This window comes from Tenrec ecaudatus, chromosome 10 (assembly GCF_050624435.1).
Source record: "Tenrec ecaudatus isolate mTenEca1 chromosome 10, mTenEca1.hap1, whole genome shotgun sequence".
In the NCBI taxonomy this organism is placed as follows: Eukaryota; Metazoa; Chordata; class Mammalia; order Afrosoricida; family Tenrecidae; genus Tenrec; species Tenrec ecaudatus.
The window spans coordinates 133791860-133810851 of record NC_134539.1 but is presented as its reverse complement, the minus strand read 5'-3'; the positions used below and the strand labels follow the sequence as shown (position 1 = coordinate 133810851).

General features: G+C 53.0%; 1 protein-coding gene across 3 annotated transcripts in view; it reads left to right on the top strand.

Annotated features, from left to right (window-relative positions):
- The window catches only part of SP2 (Sp2 transcription factor), a 28101-nt gene extending 9671 nt beyond the window's left edge, over positions 1–18430 (top strand). Inside the window, exons 2-8 of one of the 3 annotated variants that reach the window (XM_075561705.1) lie at positions 6130–6285; positions 9028–9104; positions 9773–10747; positions 15086–15398; positions 16430–16604; positions 16770–16963; positions 17279–18430. In XM_075561705.1, coding sequence (XP_075417820.1) covers positions 6264–6285; positions 9028–9104; positions 9773–10747; positions 15086–15398; positions 16430–16604; positions 16770–16963; positions 17279–17379 — 1857 coding nt within the window. In that variant the 5' untranslated portion in view covers positions 6130–6263 and the 3' untranslated portion in view covers positions 17380–18430. Of the gene's footprint in view, positions 1–6129; positions 6286–9024; positions 9105–9772; positions 10748–15085; positions 15399–16429; positions 16605–16769; positions 16964–17278 lie in introns of all 3 variants that reach the window. The other 2 variants (XM_075561707.1, XM_075561706.1) reach the window with 2 other exon arrangements.
- Positions 18431–18992: the final 562 nt, after the last annotated feature.

Sequence of the window (18992 nt, the reverse complement as noted above, 5' to 3'; positions counted from 1 at the left end):
AGGAGGTGGAATCGCCAGAATGTGCAGTCTGGTGATAAGCGATGGCTCAGGTTTCTGCTTTGGGTTGGAAGATGGTGCCGTTCATTATAATTGGAAATACAAGAAGAAAGGATAACTTAACCAGCTGGTGGTGAGTGTTAACCCAGGACATGACGTGACCGTGACTATGTGCTCAGGACTGACCAGCCTTCCTCAGAGCCGGCTCTCAGTAAATGCTGCTGGGGAGAAACAAGGCTGGGAGCTGAAGGGTGTTCAAAGTGGAGAGAACAGAAAGCTTCCACAGAAGAAGGACAGCGCCGGCCTGAGAGTGCCTGGGAGAAAGCCAGGGGCTCCTTGGCAAGAGCTGTTCCAGCAGAGTGCAGGGGTCCAAGTCCTGTCTGGGAAGGGACAAGTGGGAAAGGAGGACGAGAAGGCTGGAACTTGAGGGGCGGGATGTAGCAGGGACCACCAGAGCACCAAAATTGGGAGCCTGGGGGTGCTTTGCTACTGCTTGTGGGATTAAGGCGCTTGTCCCCAGCCATGAGGATACAAGTACATGCTCACGAACGTGCCTACCTTTAGGGCTGCCTTGAAAGCCCAGGCAAAGCCTTAGGAAGCTATCCTTTGGAGGATGAGAGACTTGCTTGTACAGTAAACTGCTGTCAGCCTTTGTGCCGCTTTAGGGACTGCTAACAACCTAGATAAATGACTCACTTCTCTGTGCTGCAAAATTTGGACAACTGACTAGAAGAGATCCTTATTTGCACCATTCCAAAGAAAGGTGACCCAACAGAGTGCCTGAGTTATAGAACAGCTCATTAATCTCACATGCAAGTACAATTTTGCTGAAGATCATCCAAGATCAGTTACAGCAGTATATTGACAGAAAGCTGCCAGAGATTCAGGCCGGACTCAGAAGAAGACATGGAAGAAGGGCTATCATTGCGTACATAAGATCGATGTTGGCTGAAAGCAGAGAATACTTTTAGTTTATTTGTGTTTCAGTGACAATGCAAAGGCATTCGACTGTGTGGATCTTAAGACACTATGTGTACAGCTTTGAGAAGAATGGGAATTCCAGAACACTTCATTGGGTCCATGCAGAAGCTGTACATGGATCGAGACAGCTGAGTGAATAGAAGAAGGGAACACTGCAGGTTTAACATCAAGAAAAGCATGCGTCACCACGCTTATCCTTTCACCATGCCTATTCAGTCTGTATGCGAAGCAAATTACCAGAGACGCTGGCTCACATGAAGAAGTAGGTGGCATCAGGCTTGGATTCCGGAAGACTCGGAGAGGCAGATAGTCTGCCCTGGCTTGCTTAAAGTGAGGAGGACTTGAAGCAGCTGCTGATGAAGATCAAGGACAGCAGCCTTCAGTAAAGAATATAAGTCAGTATAAAGAAAACAAAATTCCTCACAACTGGACCGACAAATAGATGACATCATGATAAACAGAGAAAGGATTGAAGTTGTCAAAGATTTCATCTTGTTTGGATCCACAGTCAGTGCTCATGGAAGCAGCCATCAAGAGATCAAAGGATACATTTGTACTGGGTAAATCTGCACAAGACTAGGCGTGCCTGACCCAAGCCATGCTAGTTTCAGTCACCTCGTGCATGTGAAAGTTGGGTATGGAATAAGGAAGACTAAAGACAAATCAATGTGTTTGAGCCATGGAGCCAGTGAAGAATTTTGAAAGTCCCCCCGGCTGCCGAAATACCAAACAGATTCGTCTTGGAAGAAGTACAGCCAGAGTGCTCCTGGGAGGCCTGGATGGGGAGACGGCATCTATCCCATGTACTTTGGACACATTCTCAGGAGGGACCAGTCCCTGGAGAGGGACATCCTGCTGGGTAAAATCGAGGAAGTCCCTGGACAAAAGGGATTGGCCCAGTGGTTGCCACAGGGGTTTGCGCGCAAGACCATTGTGAGGATGGCGCAGGAGTGGGCAGTGGGCCTGGGATCACTATGAGTCGGAATCGACTCGATGGCTACCAACACCAACAACCGATGCCTGACAAATCGGAAGGATGGGCCTTGGAAAGAAAGAAATCCAACGTCTCTCAGGCATCCGTAGCAATCCCACTGACTTGGTGGTGGTAAATGTAGGAGCCGATGGCTGGCTGTAAGTTTGGTAAAAGCGGGAGCCAGGAGTGGGGCGCATCAGCGGTGGTGGCAGCAACAAGTGCCAGAGGCGAGCCGAGAGGAGTTTAAAAAAAAAAAGTTTGGTAAAAGCAAACTGCACTTAGAATGGCGGGAGTAGTCAGGAACAACCTCAGCACGGGTGCCCAAGGTGCCCTTGGTAACCTGCACACATGAGCTAGCCTCTCTTTGAATGGAGGCGGGAAGCGCAGCCCATACCCTAACTGTGCCTTTTATTTATTTAAATGTATGATTGATTGGGAGTTAATGCATATATCATTCCATAGTGCAATCACGCCAAGCAGTAGTGTACATACACTACCACAACCAGTTTCCAAACAGTCTTTGACATAGTCTCCCTTTCCCCCACCCCCTCACCACCACCCCCTCACCACCACCCCCTCACCACCACCCCCTCACCACCACCCCCTCACCACCACCCCCTCACCACCCCCTCACCACCACCACCACCACCACCACCAAAGCAGTCCCGCAGATCCTTATTCTACTCGCTGTCCCGTATTTTCAACGTAAGGTTCCATATTAGTGGGTTCCAAAGTCCTTTGGATCAGCGTCTTGCAGCATGCGCCCTGGCAGGCAGTAACTGGTAGATGGTGGTTTAAACTGCCGTTTAGTACATCCGGCACTTACATTAAAACAAATAAGCTGCTACCACCAGAAGCGCCTGTGCGCACAGAACAGAAGACAGGGCCTAATACTGGTTCTCGTGGGAAGGAAAATAAAGCCCCCGTGGTTGTCTGACTCGGTCAGTGGGCGCCTCTTAGGAGGTGGATGGCAGAAAGCTACCGCAATCTTGGACGCGCTGCAAGACTCTGAGCAAAAGAACTTGGAATCGCACTAATGTGGAACCGCGCGGTTAAAAAGCTGGATGCTTTTGGTATGAACTGTTGCGGCATCACAGAAATCCTGGAGGCCCTGCCTGTTTTCAGCTAGTGAGAGGAGGCTGATGGCCTTCACCTTCAGCATTCCTGGTCAGGGCTGGAGCCCCATGCGCTTGAACACCACACCTACCTGTGTTTGCAGAGCTCTGAACTCTTAAAAAGCCACACCCACGGTATGCTGCAAATTACCTTTGCCTTCCCGGTCTTTGAACTGTCTCCCAAGTATGAGGAGTGGAGCTACTGTCACCAGATCAAACCCAGACGCACGGCTGTTGAGCCGAGGGCTGCTCACAGTGCCCCTGGGAGAGTAGAACGTCTGTGTCTCCCCTGGAGCAGCTGGGGGCTTGCTCACCACTACACCACCCAGGCTCCTGCACCCCAAATTCACTGACCCTATAGGACCGGAGAGCACTGCCCCTTGTTAGTTTCTGAGACTAGAACTCTTTATGGGAGTAGAAGGCGGGGGTCTCGCCCCCAGGGGGACGGCTGGTAGTTTCAAACTGCTAACCTGGGCATTAGGGGCCCAAGCCATAACCACCACGCCTCCAGGGCTCTCCAGGTTCCTCTAAGATCTGTGTGGTGGGTCAACATTCATAAAATGAAGTAGACTAGAACAATATTGAAATGTGAATCTCACGTGTGAGGGTAAATGTTGTTTCAGAAAACTTCTCACATAGCACAGGGCAGGGACCTTCCCTATTGCTGTAATATTTTTATCACTGGCTCACATTCAAAGTCATCTGAATGCCACTGCTGTAACCGAGAAGTGATTTTGGGCTGTCTTGCATTATTTTCATTATAGTACCATTTTACCTAATTGTGTGCAAACAAGTCTATGTATTTGATTTCGTACTTCATAAATGTCATAGCCACTGTGCCTGTGAAATGAATAAGTTAAAGAAAGACCAGAAAGCCAGTAAAATCCCAGCCTGCATCACTGCTGTAGGAAAGAAGATGCTTTACCAAACCCAGATCGCCGCTTTCAGCGTGAGTGGCTGACGGACACCTGGGGTGTTGAGTCCCACAAGCCCACCCTGCAGTGTGTGCGGCCCGCCCGATGCTGCGTCCTCACAGGACTTCTGACTCTGCGTCATTAGGCCGTCACTCTGCAGATGTCCTGTGTCTGAGTTGTTGTGAGGCCATGGAGTCGGTCCTAACTCATAGCGCCCTGCATGCAGCAGAAGGAAACACCGCCCAGTGCTGTGCCAGCTCATGGTCATTGCCGGGTCCCGCCCATCAGTGCACCCATTGTGCTAGTCCGTCTCCCTGAGGGTCGTCCTCTTTTGTCCTCACCTCCCACTTTACCACACCTAATACCGAGTGAGCTGGTCAGGGTCAGCAGATGGGGCCTGGAGACGAAAACAGGACCTGTTAGGCAGCAGTCACCCCATGACCAGAGAGTATAAAGTTCACTTTAAAAGTTGATCATCAAAATGAGATGGAAATCCTGTTGGAGAAAGCTTCAGACCCCAGGAGAAGCCTATGGACGCAGGGGCCCTGGCGCCCATTCATGGGTGACGCATTCTGGCTGTCACTGCAGCGGGGACTCCTGGCCAGTGGACCTCGTGCCACTTAGGGAAGATGCACTCAACTCAGCCCCCCTTTTGCCTGACTTCTTGTTCACAGGATCAGTAGAAAATTCTCAGGTGCCATACTGAGTAAACATGCCTAGCGCATGCCATTGTCTGTCTGTGAGCCCCTGTAAAGAAGACTGAAGCTTACCCCGTCCTCTTTCCTTCCCTAAGCAATTGCCATGCTGTTGGGTCTTGCTGTGGATCAGCACTGTGATAGTTCAGGATCTACATAAGAGATCTGGCCTGAGTTGCCCGCTGTCGTCTCAAGCATTGGCAGGACATGACATGTCCCTGAAGTCACTCCTATCCGGGATGTGGTTTGCTGGGGCTCAGAGCCTGAGACCAGTAAGGCATTGGCATGCCCTCTTACCAGCCCATTGCCTATCCTGACTTCAGTGCCCCCTGAATTACCTTCTCTTTCCCTTAGCCCACAGAAGAATCATTTTCCCGGGGAGGCCAGAAACCGAATGGAGGTGGCTCAGATTTTTCTGGCTTCTCTCTCTTCTCCCTGATGCCCAGCTCACCCTCCCTGGCTCTTGTTGAGCTTGGTTTCTGCATTGGAGGCCCTTTCGGTGAAACTCTTCGTGCTTAAATGCCTGGACCTCTGTGGCGCTTTAACACGGGACCTATTAAAAATCGAGTTTCCGGCCCCAACAAGTCTGTCTTGGAGGCAGTACAGCAAGATGTTGTCTCACGGCCTTTGGACGTGCTGTCAGGAGCGACTAGTCCCTGGAGAAGGACAGCAGGCTTGCTAAAGTAGTGGGGCGGCGACAGAGGAAGGCCCTGGACATGCGGAGTGACACCCTGCAGCACTGGTGGGCTTACGCATCGGAACGGTTGTGAAGATGGTGCAGGACTGGGAGGTGAGTTGGAATCGACTGGGCGGCATCTAACAAGTCCCAGGCGACACCGCCTCCCCCAGCCCAACGCCCAGCGAAACAGAAGCTTCCCACTGGAAATGATGGACATCGGGCTCGTTTGTGCGTGTGGTTGCTGCTTCCTCATATCCAACAGGAATGACCCGTGATCTTTACTTAGGGGGTCTTCCTCCTGAGTCCTTTTGCCTTTTTTTTTCTGCCTACAAAATCATGGACCCCATTATTAAACCAAAATATCAAAATGTGATGCTGACGTTTCTCAGCATCGCCTCCATTTAGGTCGGTGCACGTCTTCAGTTTTAACAACAAAACTCTTTCTGCCGCATTTCTTTACTCTTGACATCAACTTCCTCTTCATGTAGAGGTTCTGCAACCACACTATTACCTCTTTTTATTTTGTTACTGTCGTCGTCATTACAAAGACATTTCTGGTTCCCTATTTTCAGTCTTGTGTGTCTGTTTTACTTTGGACACTGTTGGATCTGCTCATTTCTGGGTGGTGGGGTCTGTGTCTGCTGTTGGTTCTGTGTCCACAGAGCTCCTGTTAGGTTTGTTTGTTTGTTTTTGGTTAGGTTGGTCTGGCTTTTACAGATTCCTTTAATTTGTTTATCTGGAAACGTCTGCCTGACCCACGCCATGATATTCTCAGTCACCTCATAGGCCAATGAATAAGGAAGACGGCAGGACAATTGATGCTTTGACTTGACGGTGCTGTCAGAGAATGCTGAAAGTACCGTGGACTGCCAGAGGAACAGACAACTCTGTCTTGGGAAGTCAGTCAGAATGCTCCTTGGAAGCAAAGATGGTGAGACTTCCTTTCAGGTACTTTGAACATACGGTCAGAGGGAGCAGTCCCTGCACAAGGACAGCACACGGAGTGAAGTGGAGGGTCAGGGAAAGAGGAAACCCCTCCAGCGCAGTGGCTGCAACCGTGGCCTCCCAGCAGTCGTTATGGAGGGCCCAGGTCAGTTAGCATGTCTGTTGCTATGGGTCAGGTGGGATAGGGGAAAATGAGACAAATTCAAAACGAACAAAATAATAAAAATGTGGGGGATAGGCAAACAGCAGCAAGCAAAAAAAGATGTTTATACTCGAAAGGAAAATTTAAAAGTATAATAAACCTGGAAGGGGGGAAGAAAGAATAAAGAAAAACTAAGAAAAGAAAAAGAGGAAGAAGGAAGAGAAAAACAGATGAAAGGAAAGGAGAAGATAAAAAGGGAAAGGAAACCAAACCGCTGAAGTGGAGGGTGAGGACCCGCACTGCCTGCTGGCCCCGCTGTTGTCAGGGGTCATGTACCTGGTCCTGTTTGTGCGGGCTCAGATGGTGACTGAGTTCAGGGCCCAGAGGCAAGGTGGGTAGGGCGGGGGAGTACAGAGTAAGGTAGGTGGATAGGGCATTCTTGCCTACCCGGTGGTGGCCAGGGCCCCAGCACTGTGTGTTCTACTGGTCTGATGAGACAGAGTTGACATGCCTCCAGATGTGGGGGTGTAACCAGGAGCCCAATTCGCAAGGGCACAGCCCCAACCGCAGGCCTTGTAGGGGCTGTGTGACAGGGAGGGTCACGCACCACTGGGGGAGTGAGGTCAGGGTCACCAGGAGAGTGGAGTGGGGAGGGGTACAAGGGCAGGTCCCACCTTTCTCTTAGACAGCCACCGGTGTGTGTGTGTGTGTGTGTGTGTGTGTGTGTGTGTGTGTGTGTGTGTGTGTGTTTGTTCGGCCACCGCTGCCGCCTTGGGCACATGCTGCTGACCACAGTTGAAGAAGGCTCCCCTGCATGAGGCCAGCCGGCAGTCCACCGCCTGCCTCCTCTCATCTCTCTAGCTCAGCCTCCTTGTCTAGGCTGTATTTGGTCCACTCCTCTGCCCCTTTCTCCGGAGCTCAGGGCTCCAGGATTATCATCATTGTGTCGTCCCTGTGGAGGGCTGTGTGGCCTGTCAACCCAGTGGACCATCGTGCTGGAAGTCCCCTTTGCGTCTCTGAGGGGATGAGGTCTTGCCTCTTCTCCATACGTCCTCAAGTCTACTTCCCAGAAATTCACGGTCAGGAGGCTGTCGCGGCTGCTTGCCCCCTGCGTCTCGGCACCCCTGTTGTACTCACTCAGCTCTTTCTTTGGGCTCAGGCTGAAGTGTCGAGTAGAAACTCCCTCCATCGCCGCCGCCTCTTAGTTCCCGTTATTGGAAAATAAAAGTATACTAGTGTTCTCTCACCCAGAGGTAATGGCTTTTAATGTTTTTCTTCTTTTTCCTACTCAGCTAGAGTAGTTTTTTCATATATAACAATGTAAATTTGATACATGAGCTCAAAAGAGCTCATGATTTAGATAGTTTAACAAACAGATTAAAACATTCTTCTCATAAACAGATTTTAATCCTTTGAAAAATTTGCTCATTTTGAAAATGATAGTGGCAACATATGTACAAATGTGCTTGACAAAATTGATGTATAATTTGTTATGAGAGCTATAAGAGCCCCCAATAACATGATTTTTAAAAAAGGAAAAATTTGCTTGAGTTAAAAAGATGAAAATTCCTTATCAGCTACCAGTTTTAGGAATGTATACCATAAGGTTAATAATGCAATGACAGATCTCATGCAAAATAATTATGGAAGGTTGACGGACCCTGTGCAATAGATGCTTTTTATTTCAAACTTAGTAAATATCAAAATATATTTCTGTTCTTCCCCTCCTCAACGATATATATGTTGTTTTTGGTGGGGAGGGGGGTTAGGTTGATACATTCAGCCTTTATTGTAAATCTCCATGGGGGGTGGGCACCTCCAGGGAGGTGCCTTTGGGTTCAACCCTTGAACCTTGGGCACTCCACGCCCCCTGCTGGGTTGAGCTGCCTCTTGTCAGAGGCCAGGTCCCAGGGCGAGGGTCCCTAAAGGAGAGCCTCACTTACCCTTGCAGGGACGTGGGTGATCCTCTGGGCACCAACCCAGTTCCTGCCCTCACCTAAAGTCATGCATGGAAATACAGGCACATTGCAAAGCCTTGGCTGGGTGTCCTTTCAGTTCTGTTGGGCCATTGGCCCTAGCTAGTCTGGGCGCTGCACTGAGGCCATACTTTTTACCCCATGTACAAGTGTAAATTCACTTACAGAGATTATCCACGGGCCTCTGCAGGAGACTGAGCACAATGCCCCCAGCACCTCTGACTGGAGCAGATGGGCCTCATCAGGAATCCTGCAGGGCTGAGCGCTGCCTCTCTCTGGCCCCGGGCAGCTGGCTGCAGAGGGAGAGCACAGGACAATGAGTTTGAGCTAGAAGATGCGGCTCAGTCTAGCTAGGGAGAGTCGGCAGTGGCCAGCAGACAGGACTTAGTGGGGTGGCATGGCTTTGTTACAGAAGACAGCCGTGGTAGCTCCATCTCATCACAGATGTTTGGGTGGTAGGAGGGGACCTGCTGAGCGAACGAGGCCTGTGGCTGAACTAGACTGGGCTTATGTGGGAAACGGGCTGTTAGCCCCTCGGAGAAGAAACTCGGCGGCACGGGGCTCTGTTCTGTCAGTGGCTTGGGGCTTATTCCATTTCTGTTTCCAGCAGATCCACAGACCAGTATGGCTGCCACTGCTGCTGTCAGCCCCAGTGACTACCTGCAGCCCGCTGCCCCTACCACCCAGGTGAGTAGGGAGGAGGCATGAGGGCTGGGAGCTGTGCCCACCCAGAGGGACTCGTAAGGGCTTAAACTGAAAAAAAAACTTTCTTCACCCTGCCCTCCTGGCTGAAGACCCTCAGATATGAGCCCAGGGAAGGCGCAGCTGTCTAAGACATCCTGACCATTTACTTGAGCAGTCCTGGTTGAGTCAGAGGATAAACCACGATTAAGCTCCAGGTTCCTGCCACCACAGCCCACTGTCCATAACAAAGCCATTTAAAAAGAGAGGCAGTATGCCCAGACCCCGGAGCTCCTGCCAGAAACAGCCCTCTACAGTCCATAAACTCATGGACAAAGCACTGGAAAACCACTTTCCCGAAGTGTTGGATTCTCCTATTTCCCGCCACCCCCCACCCCCACCTTAGTCTGGGGTGGGCTGACGGAATTCCTTCCAAGAAAGCTCAAAGCCCAGCAAGGACGATTCTGTGCTCCTGTCAGGAACCTGATCGCTGTCAAGTCAGTGGTCATTTCACACTAGAGTTCCTTCCAGATCAAGGGCATTCCCCACCCTTTCTCCCTGGAAAAGCCAGCAAGGAGTCGGGGACTGGAGCCGAGTGGGGATAGCCAAGAGGGGCAGGGGGGTGGGGGCAGGCCTTGTGGTGGTCTCACTCCTTGCCTCTGCTCGGTTTGCAGGACTCTCAGCCTTCTCCTCTAGCCCTGCTTGCAGCAACATGTAGCAAAATTGGCCCCCCAGCTGTTGAAGCTGCTGTGACCCCGCCCACTCCGCCCCAGCCCACACCTCGGAAGCTCGTCCCTATCAAACCTGCCCCTTTCCCGCTCAGTCTTGGCAAGAATAGCTTTGGAATCTTGTCTTCCAAAGGAAACATACTTCAGATTCAGGGGTCCCAGCTGAGCACGTCCTATCCCGGAGGGCAGCTGGTGTTTGCAATCCAGAACCCCGGCATGCTCAACAAGGGGAGCCGGTCCAGTGCCAGCATCCAGTACCAGGCTGTCCCCCAGATCCAGGCGAGCAGTTCCCCGACCATCCAAGTGCAGCCCAGTCTCACCAACCAGATCCAGATCATCCCTGGTACCAACCAAGCCATCATCACCCCCTCACCGTCCAGCCACAAGCCCGTCCCCATCAAGCCAGCCCCCGTCCAGAAGTCCAGCACGGCCGCCACCCCCGTGCCGAGTGGAGCCAACGTGGTGAAGCTGACGGGTGGGGGCGGCAACGTGACACTGACTCTGCCAGTCAACAACCTTGTGAACACCAGCGACCCTGGAGCCACGGGTCAGCTCCTCACAGAGAGCCCCCCCACCCCACTGTCCAAGACAAACAAGAGAGCTCGGAAGAAGAGCCTCTCAGCCTCCCAGGCCCCCGTGGCCGTGGCGGAGCAGGTGGAGACGGTGCTGATCGAGACCACAGCAGACAACATCATCCAGGCCGGAAACAACCTGCTCATCGTGCAGAGCCCTGGGGCCGGCCAGCCGGCCGTGGTCCAGCAGGTCCAGGTGGTTCCCCCCAAGGCTGAGCAGCAGCAGGTGGTGCAGATCCCCCAGCAGGCCCTGCGGGTGGTGCAGGCCGCTTCCGCCACCCTCCCCACCGTGCCCCAGAAGCCCTCCCAGAACTTTCAGATCCAGGCGGCTGAGCAGACACCTACTCAGGTACCACACCGCCCTCCGCACCTTCCCTACTCCCCTCAGCACCCGTGCATGGCTTCCGTGCTTGAGTCCCTACTTGACTTTTGATCAACAAGCAGGTCTATCCGGGTTGACTTTTTCTTTATACAAGCCTTTAGTTGGGGGGTGGGCAGATACATACCAGTCCTTTTCACCATCATTGCAAGAGCAAAAGCAGTACAAGTCAGAAGCATGGGATTGATGTAAAGTAAGAAACGTAATGAGACAGAGATACTGATCGATGGTAAGAATAAGACAAGGCAGCCTAGCATTACTGCAGCCATTTAGATGGATCATTTTCATTCTGGCTTCTTAATGAAGTGCTCCAACCCTCTGGCATCCCTCTGGCTCTGAGAGGCAGGTTGCATTCCTTTGCGCCTGCCTGTTGGGCTGTGCGCTGGGGGCAGGTGGAAACCCCAGAGTCTGCACAGAGTCTTTGGATCTGAATGACAAATACCAGGATTCAACTCACATTCTGACGTCAAACCTCACACTGTGCTCATTTTCCCACCTTAACTCTGTGTCTGAGGTGTGGCTGGAGATACAGTGGGTATTGTAAACGGATCAGAGAGAGAGAGGCTAAATAGATATGTGTGTATGTATATGTATGCATGTATAGATACATAAAATTGAGTTCATCATCTAGCTGTATAGCGAGGGCCCAGCTGTCTAGATAGAGAAGCTCTGTAGTGAGTGAGGGCGGGAAGTTGTATGTCCCCTGGGTGAAGATGGGCCTTTGAATTTGGGCTGCAGGAGTGGAAGTCAGACGGGAGGAAGTCTTGAGCCTTTCATTGCCCTAGGGGTGTAGTGGTTATGTGGTGGGCTGCTAGATTCAAAGTCAGCAGTTCAAATCCACTAGCTCCTCTGTGGGAGAAAGACGAGGCTGTCTGCTCATGTCAGGATTTACAGCCTCTGAAATGCTATGGAGTTCTATTCTACCCTCTATAGAGGGTCGATGTGAGTAGGAGTCGACTTGATGGCTGTGTGTGTGTGTGTGTGTGTGTGTGTGAGAGAGAGAGAGAGAGAGAGAGAGAGAGAGAGACATGTATTACCAAGTGATGTTCTGCATATCATTTCTTGTCCCAGTATCTGTGAGCTCTCTTACCAGGCCTATCTTCAGGGGGCAGCACCTTCCTTCCCTGAGCTCCCAGCTCCTGAGGTTGGTTGGTGGGGGCAGGGCTGAGCCTGGGTCCTCCCAAGGAAGTAAGCATAGATGTGCAGACACAGTTAAGCACTATTTTTCAACAACTAGAGTAGGCTACCCATTTTGTTTTTGAAGTATGTTGTCCTTACACACACACACACCACCGCCGCCACCACCACCCCAACCCCCCATTGCCAGTGAGTGAGTCCCTTCTGACTCCTGGAAACCCTTCCTGGCAGAGTGGACGTGCTTCATGGGTCCTCAACGCTGCATCTTCACAGAAGCAAGATGGCCTCATCTGTCTTGAAGAGTGGCAGGCTGGACCGCCACCTCCGCTCTCTGTGGGTGTTATTAATTATACAGCTAGGACCTTATTCACCGGATGGTTAGGCTGCTTCCAGTCTTCCAACTCAATAAATTCCCCAGAGTGAGCCAGACTGTGCATACTTTTAAAAAAGTATCTGTGTTCCAGGTTAGTGTGCTACAGCTCACAGGTCCAATCCATGTCTGAGGTAACGTTGTGTCTGAACACTGCCCTGCCACATTTGTTTGTGTGCTGTCCAGCCACGGCTACTTTCCTGACACAATGGCAGAATTGAGCAGTTACAATAAAGCCTGAAATATTTACTCTCCCGCCCTTTACCAAAGCTTGCCAGCAGTCCCTGAGAACAAAGGAAGTTCTAGGAGCAGAAGCTTCCAATAGAGAAAATAACAAGGATTTGTAGAAGGGGCACATGCTAGAAAACTAAGGAGGAGATTGGTCTATTTACTAAGAGGTGACATGAGCTTTGTTTGATTTCTAGAAACAGGTCTAAATAATCCAAGACTTAAATCTAACCCCAATCAACAGCACAGCAAGCCTTTGGGGTGGGGGTTTACAGGAATCTGTCCCCCCGAATCACTTCAGTGTCTGCAAATGCTTTCCCGAAAGTACCTCGTTCCCACACACGAGGGCGGGCATGCTCTAGAGCCACAGCCATCCTCCCAGCCAGGTGAGGGTGAGTGAGGAAGCTTCATCGGATTCCAAAGACCTGGCTCAGGTGCCCCCCTTATCCCAGGACCCCAGTAGCGCCAAAGGCGCTGACCTCGCTCACCGGATGCACTTGGCTGTCCTTTCTTCTTGGGTCTGGGACAGTGGCTCAGACGTGACACTGGAAGCTCAGGCCTGCGGTTCTGCGGTGTGTTCTGTACTTGGGGTTTGTGTCATGTTTCCTTGGCATTCGGTGCAGGGATCCATGGTTTTGTTTTTTGGCAGAAACATCACAAAGTGATGCTGTGTTCTGAGACCTAAAGCGAGGGCCATGACTTCCGGCTGTGCCTGACTGGTCAGGAGGAAAGTGCCTGACAGGGTTCTGCAGCACCAAGTCACTTTATTTCTCTTTGTGGTTAATAAGTATTTGTTTCGTGGAGAGATACTTTGAGAGGAGGTAAACATCCCGTTCCTCACAGGCTTGTTTTAGTATCTTTTTATCATAGTATCACTCAGCTGTTAACAGCTCCGATCCCTGCAGAGATGAAGCCCCAGAGGAAAGGATGGGGTGGGGTGGAGGTGGAGGGGGGGGCAGGACAGACCCTGTGGAGTGCAGTTCTCCTCTGAAACAGGGGCCCACAATGAGTGGGCAACTGGGGACTTTACTATGAGTGTGGCTTTTCAAATGACCTCTGTGTCTGAGAGTAATTCTTGATGGTCCTGTACCTCTTACATGACCGTGGTACATGTATCCGAAAGAAAAATGCACACTGGTGCATTCATTGTTCTGGACGGAATTCCAGACTGCATTTGGACTTGACCTGCTTCCCCATTTATGGCCCGTTTTGGAGCCCATCCAGTCCCGGGACCACGGTATCAAGTCTCCCTCCATATCCTTGGTGTGTGGTCTTTGCTCAGTCATGCCTTTTCACACCTTGCCAGGCTGGAGGCAAATGCCCTTTTCTCGATGTCGGTGTTGGAATACGCGATACCCCTGTGAGGTTCATCTTTATCACCGAGCCATGGGTTCTCCCACTGGAAAATGACTGCTCTCCCCTTTCTTACTGTGCGTCACCAGGTCTAGCCCACCTTCAGGGGCAGGGTGGGAAGTAAGCCCCAGGCCCTGCAAGGCTGAGCAGCTGCAGATGTTGGGATTCTTCTGTAGGGAAGATGTGCCCCCGCCCCATTGATGTACTTTTTCATTCATTTCTTTCTAGCAGTAGGGAGTGATGGTACAGTGTTTATTTTGCTGCTTAAGAGATTCTAGCTCTGGCCACTGAGGTTTGTCTTCCAGGCTGGCTCGTCTTGTCCGCGGACTCCCCTGCCTTCAGCCACCGGTACCTCTTTTGAGAAACTCCTGCTCAGACCCATTACTCGTTTTCTCTTTTTTTTTTTTTTTTAATTTTAACAATTTATTGGGGCTCATACAATTCTTTTCACAGTTCATATATATACATACATCAATTGTATAAAGCACATCTGTACAGTCTTTGCCCTAATCATTTTTTTCTCTTTTCTTCTTTTATATTTTATTAGGGACTCATACAACTCTTACCACAATCCACACATACTCGTTTTCTCTTCCTTTTAGCAAGTTAGATGTCTTGATTTTACTGCTGAGCCGTGAGAATGCTTTAGGGGCTCGCCATAGACAGGGTGAGTGGTAAGTTCTTTCTCCCATTCTGTGGGCTGCCCCTCCTCTATGGGCTGTCCCCCTCCTGGTTGCAGCCCGAGTCTTCCGTTTGATGGAGTCTCATGGCTTGCTTGTGTGGCTTGTGCTTTTGGTGCCGTGACTAAGAATTCCTGCCAGATCCAAAGACAAAGCCTTCAAGATCGACAGCTCTGTTTCCTCCTGCAGTGTCACTGCCTTCGCTCCTCACCTGTACGCTCTGCCACTCTGAATGGGGACATTTTATTTCTCGTGCACGAGTGGCTCTTGAAGGACGAACAGAGCTGAACCAGTTGTCGTTTGCTGGTCGTCAGAAAGTTCTCTTTTCCACGCTGTGTAAATTAAATGTTTGGTTTCAAATCAGCAGTCAACATTTGCCAGCATAGTGTGGGATTGCCGCCAGTCCTGTGTTGAACATCGGCCGGGCAGGGTGTGAATACAGGGTTAGGCTCATTGACAAAGAGACTTGGGCTGACAGAGGTCCCCAGTTTCCAGAAGGTCTGGGGCCGGGCTCTGACTGTTCTCTCTGGCTCCTTCCAGGTCTACATCCGCACACCGTCCGGTGAGCTACAGACGGTCCTTGTCCAGGACAGCCCCCCAGCAACAGCTGTGACCACCTCCACCACCACCAGTAACAGCCCCACGGCCCGGGCTGCCCACGTCAGCGGGACCAGCAAAAAGCATTCAGCTGCCATCCTCCGAAAAGAGCGCCCCCTGCCAAAGATTGCCCCTGCCGGGAGCATCATCAGCCTGAACGCAGCCCAGCTGGCAGCCGCCGCCCAGGCCATGCAGACCATCAACATCAACGGTGTCCAGGTGCAGGGTGTGCCTGTCACCATCACCAATACCGGCGGTGAGGAGACATTCTTGCCACCAAGCGTCGGCCCCGTGCCCAGCTCCCACAGCTCCCACTCTCGCTGGCCCTCCCCTTCCCATCCCTTTGGTCCCGACGGCAGCCTTGTAGGGGCAGTGCCAGGCAAGTGCTGCTCCCATCTCCCAGCAGAAGGCTGGGCTCCAGCACGTGTCCACATGGACAGGCACACGGTCAGGGCCCACGGTGTCCACCGCTCTCAGGAGGACTTCCTGCGAAGAGGAGTGAGCCCTCGCAGCCGGGGGCCTGTGCCGCACCCAGTTCAGTGGAGTCACACTGACGGCAGCCCTGCGGGAAGAGAAGGCATGCTCTTCCCTCCCTCCCTCAGCACTCTGGCTCCTGCCCTCTTCCCCTGGGTGAAGGGTGCTGTCCTGATGGTGGTTCCCGGGGCATCCTTCCTCCATCTTGAGTGAACTCACTGCCCTTCCTTCTGCTGTTTCCGCTGAGGTGACATCACGCCCCTCAGCCAGGACAGGCTCCTCTTTTGTGAGGAGCTCAAGGGACTCACGGCTTAAAGGGTCCACCCAGAGGGACACAGTGCCAGGTCAGGGGTGCGCCCCTTGCGTTGAATGACCTGACACATAGGTGTCACCCAGAGGATACAGGTCCCTGTATTTTTCACGCCAAAGCCTAGAACACTTTATTTTTGCTCCCCCTCCCCCCCAAAAAAAATCCCCAGAGACCTTCCAGAGAGTAGAGTGGGTATCTCCCACAGACTGAAGACAACCCACTAGCCTGCCCTTGGGAGGCCACTTCTGCCGGCCGCCTTTAGGGGGCAGGGCGTTGCCTCTGGTCCAGAGCCTGCTCTGCTCTAGAGCCCAGTCCTCCCACTTGCTGGCTGTGAGCCTTGGGGAGAAGAGCTCCCCTCTCTCACTCTCTGGTGGGGCTGTTCAAAGCCTGAATGGTCCGTCTCATCCTGTATCGTCCTGTCATGCGCTGCAAGAGAGAGGGGTCGTCTGCAGCGCCGGGTTCCCTCTGGGCTTCCTCTGACTGAGCCCCGCCGTCCCCCACAGGGCAGCAGCAGCTGACCGTGCAGAACGTCTCTGGGAACAACTTGACCATCAGTGGGCTGAGCCCCACCCAGATCCAGCTGCAGATGGAGCAGGCCCTGGCTGGGGAGGCTCCCCCCGGGGAGAAGCGCCGCCGCATGGCCTGCACGTGCCCCAACTGCAAGGACGGGGAGAAGAGGTGGGTGGGCGGATGGCCCCTTCCTGGGCCAGCTGCCAGTGCAGACCCTCCTGCCACCTCCCCTTGCTCCCTGACCTAGCCTCCCAGCCTCCCTCCCTCCTGGGCCTGTCCCCTTCCCTCCTTGTCCCTCATCCGTTCCTCCTCCACCCTCCCTCCCCCGGCCAGGTCTGGCGAGCAGGGCAAGAAGAAGCACGTGTGCCACATCCCCGACTGCGGCAAAACCTTCCGCAAGACGTCTCTGCTGCGTGCGCACGTGCGCCTGCACACCGGCGAGCGGCCCTTCGTCTGCAACTGGTTCTTCTGTGGGAAGAGGTTCACTCGGAGCGACGAGCTGCAGAGGCACGCCCGCACGCACACAGGTCTGTACCCGCCCCCGGGACCCCCAGCCCGCAGCAGAACAGCCGCAGGGAGCCTGCAGTCTTCTAGGAGGGGACAGAGGTCTGAAGCAAGCAGCAGGTGTTCCCCGCCAGGCAGAGGCAAACGTACACGGGTATTGGGCAAAGGAAGGGAACTGCACCCAAGTGGAGGAGAGCCGTCAGAGGGGCAGAGCAGGGAGGACTGGTCAGAGGGAACAATGGGGCGCAGGCAGGGTGGGGGAAAGGGTGGCAGCCACCAGTCAGAGCCCAGAGCAGGGCTGTGCTCCAGCCCTGGGTGATCGGCTCCTCCTCTTTCAGGGGACAAACGCTTCGAGTGCGCCCAGTGTCAGAAGCGCTTCATGCGGAGTGACCACCTCACCAAGCATTACAAGACGCACCTGGTCACAAAGGGCTTATAAGGCTGGCTGCAGCACAGCCCCCAGTCAGCATCCTGTCTGGGCCCCGGCCCTCGATCAGCCCTCCCTCCAGCCTGCGACTGTGGCCCACAGGAAGGGCTCTGCTGCCCCCATCCCCTCCTCCTGAAGCCCCCTGCCTCCGGCCCAGCCCTGCCCTCCCCACCACAAGCTCCCGGCCCCTGGCCGTGCCCAATGAGACGTTCTAAACCAGGACGAGTGGGACCCCTTATTTCCAAAGGAAAAACCGTGAATTTCACTCCCTCGAGGAGCAAAGTGAGCCCCGCCGCCCCACCCCTCCCTTTCCCACACTGTCTGGGTGACCTGGAGCCTGAGTCGCCCCGTGCCATGCCCCGCCCGGCCCCTCCCCTGTGCCTCCCTGGCCTCACCAGACAAGGTGGTCACCCCGGGCCCTGCACCCCCGGTTCCCCCTGGCACCCCCCTCTGGGGAGGCTCCGGAGGCCGCCCCCACTCACATGTCCCCAGCCCCTGCCACAACTTCTCCAGCACATTCCAACTTTCTATTTAAAACATAAAGCCCCCCATGGACTCCTCCCGTTTTTCTACGGAGAACGTTGCCTTATACTCTCTTTGATGATGAACACTGTGTACTGTGTGCGCTTGACAGACGTTTATTTAACGCTCCGCCTCCTCCGCGTGGCTCCTGCCACTGCAGGCTCCCAGCTGAGGGCTGGGGCCTGCTCTGTACTTCCTCACTAGCAATTCTCATTTGTCAGCGACTCAGCATTTCGACTCCAGATTCTGATCAAAACGCTCTCACACACTGACCCTCCTCCCTTGCCCCAGCTCTACTGTGTACAGTGTATATTGTATAATAGGCATTTGTGTCTACTACATGTTTTAAAAAACATATTGCTTGTTATTTTTGAGGCTTTTAAATTAAACAAAAATCCAACTTTATTTTTAGTTGTAACTGCCTGAGGTATGTTTTATGAATTCAGTGACGGATTTGTCATCCTTTTCTTAATGATGTACTTTGTTGGTCAGCACTGAGCTGACAAAAAAATTTTTTTCTTGCTAATAAATGTAGTTGCCTGAGGCAAGTCTGCAAGCTGGCAGTGCGGCTCCCTTGGCTCCCTTTGTCTTCCCCGGAGAGCCACCTGGGGCTCCGTAAAGGGCCACTTGGTCTCGCAGAGCCAGCTGGCAACACTCCCACAGTGGCCAGGCCCCAGCCTGGGAGGAGCCATAGCACCCCGGACTGCCTGGCATGGCTGAACCCCCCAGAGCTCCTGTTGGCACCTTCAGGGGCAGGGCCCACCCACATGGTCTCTGCTTTGGCTCGTTTTGCCCGGAGCTGACTAGAGACCACAGAGGCAAGGGCACAGTGACTTCCTCTGCCAGTAAGTGAATCCCTCCACTCATGGCCCTTCAGGCAGGAACGGGGCAAAGGAGCCGCAGAGCCTTGGCTCCATCACTTCCTGGCCACTGCAGGAAAAGGCTGTTCTGGGCGGAGGTCCTGAGGAGGAGGGCAGTGGGGGGTGGCTTCAGTTAAGTGTTGCGCACGCATCTCCAGTCTCGGTGGGGATTCTTTCTTCTCGCTCTGCCAGGGTCTCGTAGGAAGTGGGAGCCCTGGCTGCTTAGTGCCTAGCTGTCGGGCT